The sequence below is a fragment of the Myxine glutinosa genome, chromosome 9, assembly GCF_964187855.1.
Source record: "Myxine glutinosa chromosome 9, kmMyxGlut1.1, whole genome shotgun sequence".
In the NCBI taxonomy this organism is placed as follows: domain Eukaryota; kingdom Metazoa; phylum Chordata; class Myxini; order Myxiniformes; family Myxinidae; genus Myxine; species Myxine glutinosa.
The window spans coordinates 122853973-122868462 of record NC_136269.1 but is presented as its reverse complement, the minus strand read 5'-3'; the positions used below and the strand labels follow the sequence as shown (position 1 = coordinate 122868462).

General features: G+C 43.0%; 1 protein-coding gene across 2 annotated transcripts in view; it reads left to right on the top strand.

The window, feature by feature from the left end:
• Positions 1 to 14490, top strand: part of LOC137434983 (uncharacterized) — a 90790-nt gene that overhangs the window by 36731 nt on the left and 39569 nt on the right. For both annotated transcript variants that reach the window (XM_068128279.2, XM_078784873.1), the window contains exons 4-5: positions 11026 to 11159; positions 11311 to 12933. In XM_068128279.2, coding sequence (XP_067984380.2) covers positions 11026 to 11159; positions 11311 to 12933 — 1757 coding nt within the window. The remainder of the gene's footprint in view (positions 1 to 11025; positions 11160 to 11310; positions 12934 to 14490) is intronic.

The following is a 14490-nucleotide window of genomic DNA, read 5'->3' as shown; positions in this document are numbered from 1 at the left end:
ATATATTTATTGGATTCGTCAAACACAGGCTGTGGGGAGCAAAAACGTCAAACAGAAGCTCACAAAATGACCAACTCCACAACAAAAATGCTCTGAAATAATTCGATCAAGCTTCACTTTATAAAGGGAATATTGGGGTGTGACTTTAGCTCACAAGACAAAGAGAAAGAGTGGGCTCATCGGTTACTTCATCCAAGGCCACTCATGGGTAAGCTTTGATAAGACTGGTCAGCAATATGCGTCAACATGTTGATGGCTTTCTCATAGAACCTTGGTTTTGGAAAGTACAAAGGGAGTGGATAATCGTATTTATGTCAACATAAAAGAATTTGACAAAGTCTCGTGGGAGACTAGAAAGATACAGTTGGTCTTTCACAGAGTAAGGGATAATTCCTTATAAGGATATAACAAGCTTAAAAGGACATAAAAGGAAAAAAGTATTAAATGGATACAGCAATCACTCAAAACAAAACATATAATTGGTTATACTTGGTAATAGGTCAAACAGTAAAAGAACACAAAGGGGGGGGGGGGGGGGTCTCAAGCCCCACATACCGCCCTTTTTGATCTAAGATACAATGTTGACTACGAGCCAACCAAAGGCCTTTATTCAATCAAGGTAGGGAGACAGTCAATGTAAAGATACCACGTGAATACGGCCCAAGTGACCATGCCACGTACCCAAAGCACCCCGCATCGCGCTCGGATGGACGATTCGCGTATGTATGTGAGTATGTAATGTGTGTTGGCCATAGAGGCATGAAAATCCAATGGCGCGTCGAATCCACAACGAAGACGTCTGGTTCGGCCGGGGTCTACACCCGAGAGGATCTCCCGACCCACCCTTGGTCCACGAAGGTGCAGCCGGGACTCCCCCCTAGCAGGAGCTCGCCCAAGCATTACCAGGCGCAATCCTTACAGATCTTCGGCGCTCAATCGATGATCATGTCCATAAGGCCTTGAACGTGCAGTTGTTCTGCAGGGGAATATATAACAACATCAGTGTCGGGTGGCTTAGACCTGCGGCCTGAACGGCCAGCAGTCAAAGCCTTACATTTCAGGAAAAAGAGAGAGACTTCCTTTAAGTAGTCGTTTGCGTCTGCATGCGACATGTAGGGATCCAGAATAATTGGTTTCCTGGCAGGCAGGCCCAGCAATGCTCTTGGGTCTGGAGCTGGGTCAAAATCCAGAGCTGGGTCAACAAGGGTTGAACTGCTGTAAGCTCGTGAGACAGCAATAGCACAAGAATCATTAGGCGATGTCCGCGAGGACCAAAGCAAGTTCACATTCGAATCCAAATCCAATTTTTCAGTGTAATCAAAATCATTTTCAAAATCATTATTGGCAACATCAACAACGGAAGAACATTCTTCGGAAGCGAAGATCTCATCATCGCTGCTCAGTGAATCGTTCGGGTCCTCGTTCCAAGATCCGCAGTCTGTAGTCACGTCGACAGCCGGAGGTTCATTTGGATCCATGGTCAGCTTGACGGTCACCACCATGGCTTTTTCTGGTGCCTTCTGCATTGTCCATCCTGTGAAACATTTTCTCACACACGCGAGGACTAAAGCCTTGATTAGTATTCCACAAATCACAATTCCGAGGATTAAGGCGGTTAATAACCACTTTACTATCGTGCCTGTCCATCCTTTAAACCAGTCAGTGAGCCACTGGTGGGGAGCTTCTCGATCCATTCGATCCTTTGTCAATCTATGTGCACTTTCCCTTAACCTTATAATAGCAGCACTGACCCCCTTCGATGAGTCAGGAATATGCCTACAACATTTACCTTTAATTATTCCACATACCCCCCCTCGTTCTGCCGGCAACATATCCAAAGCGTCCCTGTTCTGCATAACCATTGTGCGCATATGGACAACCGTGTCCAACACTTCGTCGTGTGCTGTAGCATGTTGCGTCCTATCCTTTGGTTGGCGGCTTTTCCCGCCGCCTCGTCCGCCTTGCGTTGCCCCGAGCAACGTCAGTGTCCGCCCTTTGGTGGCCGTGACATTTAATCACCGCAATAGCGCGGGGAAGCAAAATGCTTTGGAGTAGCCCTTCCACCAATGCACCATTCTTTATCACCGAACCTGCGGATGTGAGGACCTCACATTTTCCAAATTCCCTACAAGAATTCCCTACAAGGTTATTTCAGCCTCTGGCCCAATGGCTGTCCAATATCTACAATGGATCCCAATATCCCAATATAAATCCCAATATCCCAATATAAATCCCAATATCCCAATATAAATCCCAATATCCCAATATAAATCCCAATATCCCAATATAAATCCCAATATAAATCCCAATATAAATCCCAATATCCCAATATAAATCCCAATATCCCAATATAAATCCCAATATCCCAATATAAATCCCAATATCCCAATATAAATCCCAATATCCCAATATAAATCCCAATATCCCAATATAAATCCCAATATAAATCCCAATATAAATTGTTTCAACTCGACTTTCAACCAATTTTTACCGCCAACAAACCACCATTAACCTCCCCCTGTTATTTCTTTATTTTCGCAAATAAACAAATAATAAAAATAACCTGGTCTATTTATTGAAAATAAAAATAGTTCGCATATGTCTTACCATCTGGTCAATTTTTTTCTCACCCACTGTGACTCACTCAAAATAGATTCTCACTGTTTGAGTGCAGGTGTCCTGTTTTTTTTTTTTCTTTCCCCTGTTGGTGTGCACACACGTCACTAATGCACCCATCCAAACACCATTCTACCACACGCACCACAGATGCCAATATCCACCACAATTTACCTATACCCTCTACCTACTTTTAAGCTACCCTACCGATATACCCAAAAAACTCAAAAGTTTTGGAACGCGCTGTAGCCACTCAACTCAAACATCACCTCTCTGCCAATAACCTGTATGAAACATTCCAATCCGGATTCCGCCTCAACCACAGTACTGAAACTGCTCTCCTCAAAATCACCAATGACCTTCTCCTCTCCTCTGACGCCGGCAACCTCAACATTCTCATCCTCCTCGACCTCAGCGCCGCCTTTGACACCATCAATCACACCATCATCCTCACCCTGCCTTGACCAGCTTGCGCCTATAAAAAACCCAAATCAGTTTCTTTCACCCATTCTGCTCCCTGGTTTACCCCTGAACTCCGCCTGATGAAAACTCGTGCTCGCCAACTTTAAAGACTCAGCAATAAAACAGGTCTCACAATTCACTCCCAAGCCTACAAGGACCACCTACAGCACTACAAAGATGCCCTCTTCCGCTCCGCCTACTACTCTCAAATTATCCACTCTGGCTCCGGAAACCCAAAAGCACTCTTCTCTACAATAAACAAACTCCTCAGCCCCCTGAATACCACCACCCAGTCTTTCACAGTAGACAACTGCATCTCCTTCCTTTCATTCTTCCAAAACTAAATTGACAACATCTACAACAGCTTAATAACCACAACCCGCTCCCCCTCAAGGTGTCCCCCAAGGTTCAGTTAATCCGCCGTCATGGTCTCCAATTCCACTGCTTCGCCGATGACATCCAGCTTTTCATCTCCACCGCCACCCACTCTATCCTGACAAACTGCATCACTGAAATAAAATCCTGGCTTCAAATCAACTTCCTCAAACTTAACTATGATAAATCTGAAATAATCATCATTGGCCCAAAAATACTCACCAAATCCACCCACGACTTTGCCCTCAACATCGACGGTTTCCCAGTATCCACCTCCACTCACATCCGGAATCTTGGCATCATCTTTACAGATCACAAAGACAGCCTTCTTTCACCTGAAAAACATCGCCCGTCTCCGTCCATCCCGCTCCTCCACGGCTGCAGAAACCCTCATCCACGCCTTCATCACCTCCCGTCTGAACTACTGCAACAGCCTCCTCTATGGTTCACCCTCAATAATCACCAATAAACTCCAATACATTCAGAACTCCGCTGCCCGTCTACTCACACATTCCCGGACCGGTGACCACATCACCCCCGTCCTTTATAAGCTTCACTGGCTCCCCGTCCCCCAGAGAATCCAGTACAAAATCCTCCTCTTGACCTACAAAGCCCTCCATAACCTGGCCCCATCCTACCTGACTGACCTCCTCTCCAGACATACTGTACTCGGAAATTCAAAGCATACTGTTCGGTCTCGGCACCGGAAATCTGTTTACAACGACAACAACAAATTTCAGAAATCAATATTCTTTTGTTCACTAATTACGTACACAATTTCAGTTTTAACCAACAATATATTTCCTTTTTCCTGATTTAAGTCCCTGTCATGTCGTTAAATTAACACCCAGTAGATTGACTCAGCCTGTCGTCCTTCCAAGGTTAGCGAATTAACTCTGACCTCATTCCCATCCCAAATCATTCCCATGCGTATCTCAAACAAAGGTCAAACAAACTCCAAAGGTCAGATTTCAAACGAAGAAAGGTGTGGTAACAAACGTCAAATTGGGGTAACAGGCGCTTTCATGAGGATGCTCGCTTTCATCTTACGAATACAAGTCCGGCCGACATCTTGCCTCTGCAAGAACTCCACATCCGGACAGATAAACGACCATTATTGAGGCTCCACATTGCAAAATGCTAACACCCTATGAATCAAATAACCGCCAACAATCCGCCCAGGAACTCCCGCCAAAACCCCACAGCCTTTCTTGGGAGGCGTGGTCTACCATGCAGCACCCTCTCTACCTGGTGCACACCTTTTGCACTTGTGCTCACTCCGCACATCCCTCCAACTGATATCAAAACCAATTAAAACCCGCAAACTCCCGCCAACACAAGCCATCTCCGACGATCTTCAATTGAAATGCGGAGCACTTGCTCTCACCTCTAACCCCACAGCCTTTCTTGAAACCCCGACCGTTCTCCTTCCTCGGATGAGCGTTCTACCACATTATCTTTTCCAAACTGCCACGTCTCCAATATTTTCCCCCATCCGCCTGTGGGGCAGCTTGTCCCGCATAATCTGCCCTCAGAACCACATGCATCTTAATAACTAAACCATACCACCATCGCTCGACCAAAGGTCTTTATCCGGCGCATCGATCAACACAAATGCATCGATGCATCTAGCGTCTTCTAGCTGCCATTCCGCATCACATCCGTACCGTGATCTTGCAACTGCCATTCCCTATTTCATCCGCTCTAGACAACCTCATTTACCTCATTCAGAGAGACCTCATCCACACTGTACCTCATTTACTGTAGATAGGGTTTCCGGTTGGCACCGGAAATTCATTACTGTCCTGAAATCCTCCATTCGACCACGCCAATCGCCTCATTTAATATACTTCACGGTACTATCAACGTTTATTCAACATTCCCCTTATAAATCCATCTTAAACAACGTATTCCTTATGACATTGCATGGCAGGAGTCACAGGCCCCCACTATACTGACATGCGCACTGCACACTGCATGAAACACACGAACGTCTGACGCGAACGTCCGACATCCAACAAAGTCGCAATGGCCCACAATGCATTTGGGCACACATCCTCCGAGCAACCTCATAGCAGGGTTCTCCCCCATACTCACGCATCTTTCTTGCGCCCTCTCTCCCAGTACATACTCTGTACCACTCACCACAGGTGTGCACTCTTCTGCACACGCAATCACACACTTCAATGTGCCCTCTCGCACATCATTCACCCGGCACAAGCCACACCAATACCGACCGCTGAATACCACAACAACCGCAACAACAACCGCCCCAAACCGAGGGCCCCCCCATACAGCGCACACGTGACTTGCGGCTCGCTCGGCTCCAGCCTGAATGCACAATAACTCTATACCCAAACCTCCATGGAGCCGCACGGCAGGAACCACAGGTTCGTACCACACCGACAATAAAACCGCCAAACCATTCATTCACCTCTCGTCCCAAACAAATGAAAATCCAGACTCAATTAAACGAACATCACCACCAGGACCCTCGGATCGACGCTAAAATCGACATTCCCGGCATGGATTCCCGCACCGCAAGCAACCGATTTGCAAAACTTCACACCGAAACCCATCTACTTTGCATATTTCATGCAGACAGATAAGTCGGCCAAATACACACGTCAATGGCGAATACACACAATAGAAATGACAAAAATCCGATTTAAATTCAAATATGAGATCGCCGATCGACCTGACACAACCAATTCAACGCGATGACGTCATGCCGTTTTTGGTTCGGTGCGCACTTTCGTGCTTCCATACAAATTTTAATATTCCAATATACATTCATGCATTCATTTGTATACCAGTGAGTCTCTCAGACGTCGCGCGAACACCGGATCGACTCCAACCATGCACCTCCAACTGAAACCCCCATGTCTCCCTATGCAACGTATTTCGATTCATACCATGTGACTGACAAACCGGCTCGCATTTCATGCGTTTCCTTATATCCGACCAACTTGTCACTAACCACGTACAGTACAGCGTAGATTCATGCACACGCGTCCCCTTGTACAATCTTGTTCAACATATTGTGCAACAATCCCCATTCATTCATATTACGTCTCACTCCATTCAAAGAAAAAGGGGATTTTGGGACGGGGTGAGTTGGGGTGAGAAGGGTGGGACAGGGGGGAGGGGGGGTGGGGGGGGGTGTTGTGTTGCCTGGAGCCCCGGGACAGAGCTCAGGGCTTGGAGGGTAGGGGTTTGGTATCTACCTAACCCTACCACAGGTCTTGATTTTCAACGAGCGGCATCGGTCGCTCATTGGCTCGCTTACCTATTTCCTTAATCGCGTTATCCTGCAATTAGTTTGCCTGCTTCCTCAGGCCATTGAGAGGCTCGCCCGCCTTCTCTTTCTGAGAGGCTCGCCCGCCTTCACAGCTTTCTAACCTAACTCCTGAGAGGCTCGCCCGCCTACACAGCTCTCCGTGTGCTAACCGTATCTTACCTGCCCAGGTAACCGCCAGGTAACCTTACTCCTTATTCCCGAGAGGTCTCTCCCGCATACACGGGTTATAGCCGCCTCGTCTCACTCTTCCCTCCGTGTGCTAACCTAACCGTACCTTACTTTCCCGGCGTCCTACGCCCTTATGACGCTTCTAACCTTACTTACGATACCAATCTATTTCCTACCCTCGTGCGCCCTCTTTGGCACCTTACTCCCGTCCCGTAACGTTACCCCCAACGAATCCATAAACAGTCAGGTGCTCCGGAGCCCCAAACGGCTCGTTCTTAAATTTTGTTCGAGGATCAGGCTCGAGCAGGGGACGGGGCAAACGGCACCTGGGCAACAGAGTGGGTTCCAATTTAGCCTAAAATCCCAGTCTATAAAAAAATAAACCCAAAGCTCACCTCACCCGGACCGATCGAACCAGCTGGTTTTTTCCACTCACTCGCGCCTGGAGCCGCGTCCCGAGTCTGCCCGAGCTGAATCACACCGCTGCCACCAATTGCCGGGATTCGTTGATTTAGGACTCGAGACTGAGAGAAGGAACAACTGATATACTTATTGGATTCGTCAAACACAGGCTGTGGGGAGCAAAAACGTCGAACAAAAGCTCACAAAATGACCAACTCCACAACAAAAATACTCTGAAATAATTCGATCAAGCTTCACTTTATGAAGGGAATATTGGGGTGTGACTTTAGCTCACAAGACAAAGAGAAAGAGTGGGCTCATCGGTTACTTCATCCAAGGCCACTCATGGGTAAGCTTTGATAAGACTGGTCAGCAATATGCGTCAACATGTTGATGGCTTTCTCATAGAACCTTGGTTTTGGAAAGTACAAAGGGAGTGGATAATCGTATTTATGCCAACATAAAAGAATTTGACAAAGTCTCGTGGGAGACTAGAAAGATACAGTTGGTCTTTCACAGAGTAAGGGATAATTCCTTATAAGGATATAACAAGCTTAAAAGGACATAAAAGGACAAAAGTATTAAATGGATACAGCAATCACTCAAAACAAAAACATATAATTAGTTATACTTGGTAATTGGTCAAACAGTAAAACAACACAAAGGGGGGGGGGGGGGGGGGAGGGGGGTCTCAAGCCCCACATATAATATATATATATATATATATATATACATATATATATACTATAATATGTATATATGTATGTATATATGTATATATATATATATATATATATATATATATATATATGTATATATATATATATATATATATATATATGTAATATATATATATGTATGTATATATATATGTATATATATATATATATATATATATATATATATATATATATATATATATATATATATATATATACATATATATATATATACATATCATATATATATATATATATACACATATATATATATATATATATATATATATATACATATATATATATATATATATATAATATATATATATACATATATATAATATATATATATATATATATATATATATATATATACATACATACATACATACATACATACATACATACATACATACATACATACACACACAGACTTGGCAATTAATATGGAATATTTTTTTTTCTTGACTTGGGGTTACTTTCTTAACTCAGTATATCAATCTGGTGAGTTTCTTTTACACTTTGGTGATTTATTTGTGAAAAGAACCATGTCACTGATTGTCTGTCGCAGCAAGAAGTCAACAACAGGATTATATCACAGGTGGCGTGGCAAAATGTACGGACAGGTGCATTTGACGATTGGCTTCACAGTCGGGTATACAAGGGTTGTTGCGTTCCGTATTAGTGGAAAACAACTGCTGCACGTCTCCAAAAGTTATTGCCGCTTCCTCTGGAGATGGTCCGTAAACTCGACAATGCTGTTTGTCATGGAGTGGTGGCTTTACGAAATTACGGCATGAAAGAACGTGCTATTGCTCGGCAGTATGGCATCACTCAAGGTCAGGTGTCAAAGATCCTGAAACGAAATGCTCAGAGGGGTGTCCCTACTCCAATACCGAGGCCAGGACGTCCTCGCAGAACCACAAGGAGGGATGATCGCCAGCTGCACCGGTTAGTCCGCAATGGTCGTACCAAGTCAGCTAATCGGCTTTGGTCTGAGTGGCAGCAACTGACAAATGTGCCTGTATCCAGAAGGCTAGTCAACCAACGACTGGTTCAAGCAGGCTATCGTGCCAGGCATCCCCCGAGAAAGCCACGCCTGACCAGACAACACCGCCAGCGCCGATTGCAGTGGGCCAGAGAGCACCGTCAATGGCAGCCAGGACACTGGAATCACATGATCTTCAGTGACGAGTCTAGATTTCTAGTCTATCGTCAAGATGGCCGCGTCCGAGTGCACAGACAAGTGCATGAAACCTACAATAAAGATTGTATAGTGCCAAGAGTCCAAGCTGGAGGTGGTGGGGTGACAGTTTGGGCTGCTTTTCATGCAGGGGGCAAAACTGACCGGGTTGTTCTGAATGGAAACCTGAACCAGTTCAAGCACAGGGCCATTCTGGAAGAAACATTGCTTCCATTTGCTCGTGCAGCCTTTCGAGGAAACTTTGTCTTCCAAGATGACAATGCACGGCCTCATCGTGCTCGCATGATCCAACACTTTCTTGCTGACCGTGGTGTAGAGCATATGGAGTGGCCTGCCATGTCCCCGGATATGAATCCGATAGAGAACTTATGGGCAGAATTAACGCGTCAAATCGACCACTTGGACCAGCAGCCGACCTCTGTGTGTGAATTGCAGCAGGCTATTGTCACTGCATGGCAAGCGATTCCTGTCCAAACCTTGGCAAATCTCGTGAACAGCATGCCTCAACGTGTACGTGCTCTCCTGAATGCTCGTGGGGGTTACACGAAGTACTGAACTGTAATTTTACTGTCCGTAATCCGTCGTAATTTAACTTTTGTTTTTGTTAAAAATTTTTTTGGCTAATGTGCAAAATAAAGAGATACTTCTGGAAAACGTACAGAAGTTTAACACAGTACTGTCCATTAATTGAGTTCGATATCAGTTTACATCACTTTCAAGGATCAATTTATTTGTTTCGAAATGTCAAATGTGGTTTTTGTTTCTTTTAAAGGTCACATTAACAAAATCTAGAATAATTTCAACATAATTCCAATGAACTTTTGGTTCTAAGACATCTTGAAAAGTACGTTCTTCCCCACAAAAAAAAAATTCCATATTAAATGCCAAGTCTGTATATACCCCACATAGGTGAATAATATTGCACTGTCGCTTCCGCGTCATGGGTGTACGAGCGTAATAAAACATATATTTCCTATTCACTGGCAGTTCCATAACCAACTGTAACGGCACTCAGTAGAGAGCATACCTCCGCTAGGTGAACAGTTCACATTTAGTATCCCAGAGTAGACCAGAAAATCATAATACAGAATCGCATTTAATGAAAATAATCCGGCCACAACTTTTTGAGATATCCTGCCATGTATCGTTTTTGGCCCAATCTTCCAATGGTAAACAATCACTTAAAAAATTCTAGTAGCCAGATCCGAATCCGAATCCGGATCTTCACCAAAATGTTATCATTTGGTCCTTGTCACATACCTCTGCGCCACTCTGCCAAATTTCGTCCAAATCCGTCCAAAACTTTTTGAGATATCTTGTTCACAAACAAACAAATCAAGAGACAGACAGACAGGTGTGAAAACATAACCTCCATCCACCTTTGGTGGCAGAGGTAAGAATTTAAGGAATGGTGACGGAAAGTGCATATTTACAGCACACGTTGTATCAAACTCAAACCTCCACTGTGCTCACAAATACTGTGGTAAAAATTTCCAGACACGCGGTAACGATGTTTTGGAACACAGGAGTTGTGGCCTTACTCACAATGTGGTTGAACGGATAAAGTTGGACCGTCTTCCAATTCCCCCAAAACACGGCATTTTTTCTGACTGTGAAAATACCGAAACTTCCTTATCGGCGATGCAATAATACTGATTTCTGTATGCATATGGAAGAGTTTCACCCCTGCACATTGTTTTATGGGAATTTCGATAAAACAAATAGTTCAGAAGAAAAGCAAATGTTCCCATTAACAATGCGTGTTGTATCGTTTGCAGAAATGATGTCATCACCACCATTTCCATGGTTATTTTGCCACGACTGTGTTTGCACAGGCAGTGCGATTCACCTCATAATCATCGCCAGCATAATCTCCATAGTAGCAGCTGTTACCATCAACAACACAATGAAGGTATTGTTATTTTTACATCCACTTGGTAACAATCCCAAAATCAAATCACTTGATTCCAAAACTTTTGTTCATAACCAGCGTGGAAAAAGAGTTCACTTGAAGAAAGGAAAGCCACATTGTAAGCCTGTCTTTGCTGTTGTTTGTTTTGCAGATAATAATTGTGTCCAAGAAACTTTTGCAAATTGTGAAAGCCATTTACAAGTCCCATCATTCAAGGAATGGAAAATCTCAAGAACCTTTAAAAATACTCCAACGAAAGTTTGATCCTGAGTTTCTGAGACGAGTTCCACGGGGTTATGAGGTTAAACCAAGAAATAATCGGGATCGTTACAGCATACCATTGGGGATGAAAATGGAAACAATGGAAGAAGCATCTCCATGTGTTGATGAAATAGACGTGTTACATTGCATACCATTGGGGATGAAAATAGAAACAATGGAAGAACATGGAAGAAATGATCGGGATCGTTACAGCATACCATTGGGGATGAAAATGGAAACAATGGAAGAAACAACATCTCCATGTGTTGATGGAATGGACGTGTATCATTCCATACCATTGGGGATGAAAATAGAAACAATGGAAGAAGCATCTCCATGTGTTGATGAAATAGATGTGTATCATTCCATACCATTGGGGATGAAAATAGAAACAATGGAAGAAGCATCTCCATGTGTTTATGGAATAGACGTGTATCATTCCATAGCATTGGGGATGAAAATAGAAACAATGGTAGAAGCATCTCCATGTGTTGATGGAATAGACGTGTATCATTCCATACCATTGGGGATGAAAATGGAAACAATGGTAGAAGCATCTCCATGTGTTGATGAAATAGACGTGTATCATTCCATATCATTGGGGATGAAAATAGAAACAATGGAACAAGCATCTCCATGTGTTGATGAAATAGATGTGTATCATTCCATACCATTGGGGATGAAAATAGAAACAATGGAAGAAGCATCTCCATGTGTTGATGGAATAGACGTGTATCATTCCATAGCATTGGGGATGAAAATAGAAACAATGGTAGAAGCATCTCCTTGTGTTGATGGAATAGACGTGTATCATTCCATACCATTGGGGATGAAAATGGAAACAATGGTAGAAGCATCTCCATGTGTTGATGAAATAGACGTGTATCATTCCATACCATTGGGGATGAAAATAGAAACAATGGAACAAGCATCACCATGTGTTGATGAAATAGACGTGTATCATTCCATACCATTGGGGATGAAAATAGAAACAATGGAAGAAGCATCTCCATGTGTTGATGAAATCGATGTGTATCCTTGCATACCCAGACCTACGATGCAACCTCAGACCTCAGACTCCCATCGAGGAACATTCCATGTACCAACAAAGGAAGTGCAAGTGTGTCATAAATCACTTTTACAGATGAGAAAATTCCACCAAGGGATAGAGTTAGATCATCAGATAAGTGTGCAGCACCGTGGTCAAGTTGAACTAATCACTTGGAATCAGGCGACATCATATGCATTCACTTTTGATGCATTTCCATGGTGGTTAAAGAAGAGCGGTTGCTTTTCTGGTCACGGAGTTAACAACATGTTTACTGGAACTGATGATATTGGACATCTCACATTATGTACAACCCCACATAGTTGTCAAAACGAGAGTGGGGCGCACAGTAAATTGATGGAAGACAGCAAGGAGAATGCAATCATCGGTATCCAAGAAAAGTACCATGCACAACGCGTACGAACACACCCCATCACGCAGCACCAAAGTGCAGTGACTATCCAGGTGAGAGCACCACATCATGTAAGCGTTTAAAACACCCACATTATCAATGAACTCGGAGCATCCTAAGTACAAAAGCAAAACAATGATTAAATGCCCCTTTGTGCTTGAGCTATGTATTTGTACACAAAACAGGCATTATCGAGCTTGAGGTTAAAATTGTGTTGTGGTTTTGTTGAAATAAATAAATCAAAGCAGGAAAGTTACCCCCCCCCCCCACCCCCCTCTCTCACCTTTGAGAAGTGTGTGTAGGCATTCACAGATCACATAATAATGGCGGTATACAAGTCTCTTTTGTACTTTGATCCAAGCTCATTCATTTATTTTTCGAAAGATTTTGCCTGTTTAGGAGGAATCAATATTGGTGATGATTACAGATAGTGAGCATGTCCCTACTGAATGCATATATATATATATATATATATATATATATATATATATATATATATATATATATACATATATTTATATATATATATATATATATATATATATATATATTATAATAGCCGTAGATGATTCTGTCTGTCTGTCTGTTGGGTGTCTGTCCGGGGTGTGGCTTACTCGGTTTGAAGAGTAGCTCCACCCATTCTGGGAGTGGCTTCATATAATTATAAACAAATATCCACCATTTTATTAACTCGCATAGCTTTGAGGCCTGTTTTGTAGGCCCGTGGTGTCTTGCTCTCTCTCCCAGTTTTATTTCAAATCAAATTCGATATATCATTTCATTTTTCACAGTCGCTAACATAGTTTTAGACTCGGCTGAAAAAAAACGGGAAGAAAATCCAATGAAAGTTGCCGTTTATAGAACGAAATGAATTCTCAAACGCCTGTAACTTCAAGGTCATTGAGTCTCTCTCACGCCTTTATCTCCAATCTAACTCACCATATGATTTCATTTTTATCGATGGTTTTAGACTCGGTGTCAGCAATAATTGAGAACATTCCACACACGCGGGAAAATGCAGAGATATATTTTTTAAAATCGCGTCATGGTGTATCATACACCGCCCAACATGACACCGACGGCAACGTGTCGATATATATTAAAAATTCGCTTTTGCTTTTCCGTTAAGATATATTAATTTTTCGTTTGATGACAGTCGTCACAAAAACGTCAACAATGATGCCGACATATATTTCTTCGTTTTTATTTCATTCAACATTATTAGCCGGAAGTAAAATATGTTTCAGGAAATTACCGAGAGATATTTCTTCGTTTTTTTTATTAGTTATGTGCGCATACACTTTAAATAGGTTTATTTGAAATCTTTAATTTTCCACAATATAATTTACTTGCCATTTGTCATTTGATGATTACGAGGCACTTCCTCTTGAGGATCGCGACAATTCATGCGCTGCGTGGAAACTTCTATTTCCAAAATGAATGAGACGATCGATGAAGAACGCAGACTTGAACAGGATGTAGCAAGAAAGCGAATGAGACGGGCGAACGAGTCCATCGATGAACGTCAATGCAAACTTGCGGGGTCACCCGTGGGAATCCCACGGGCATGGATGTGTGTGACATTTCGACATATTGAGTTAGATGCTGCA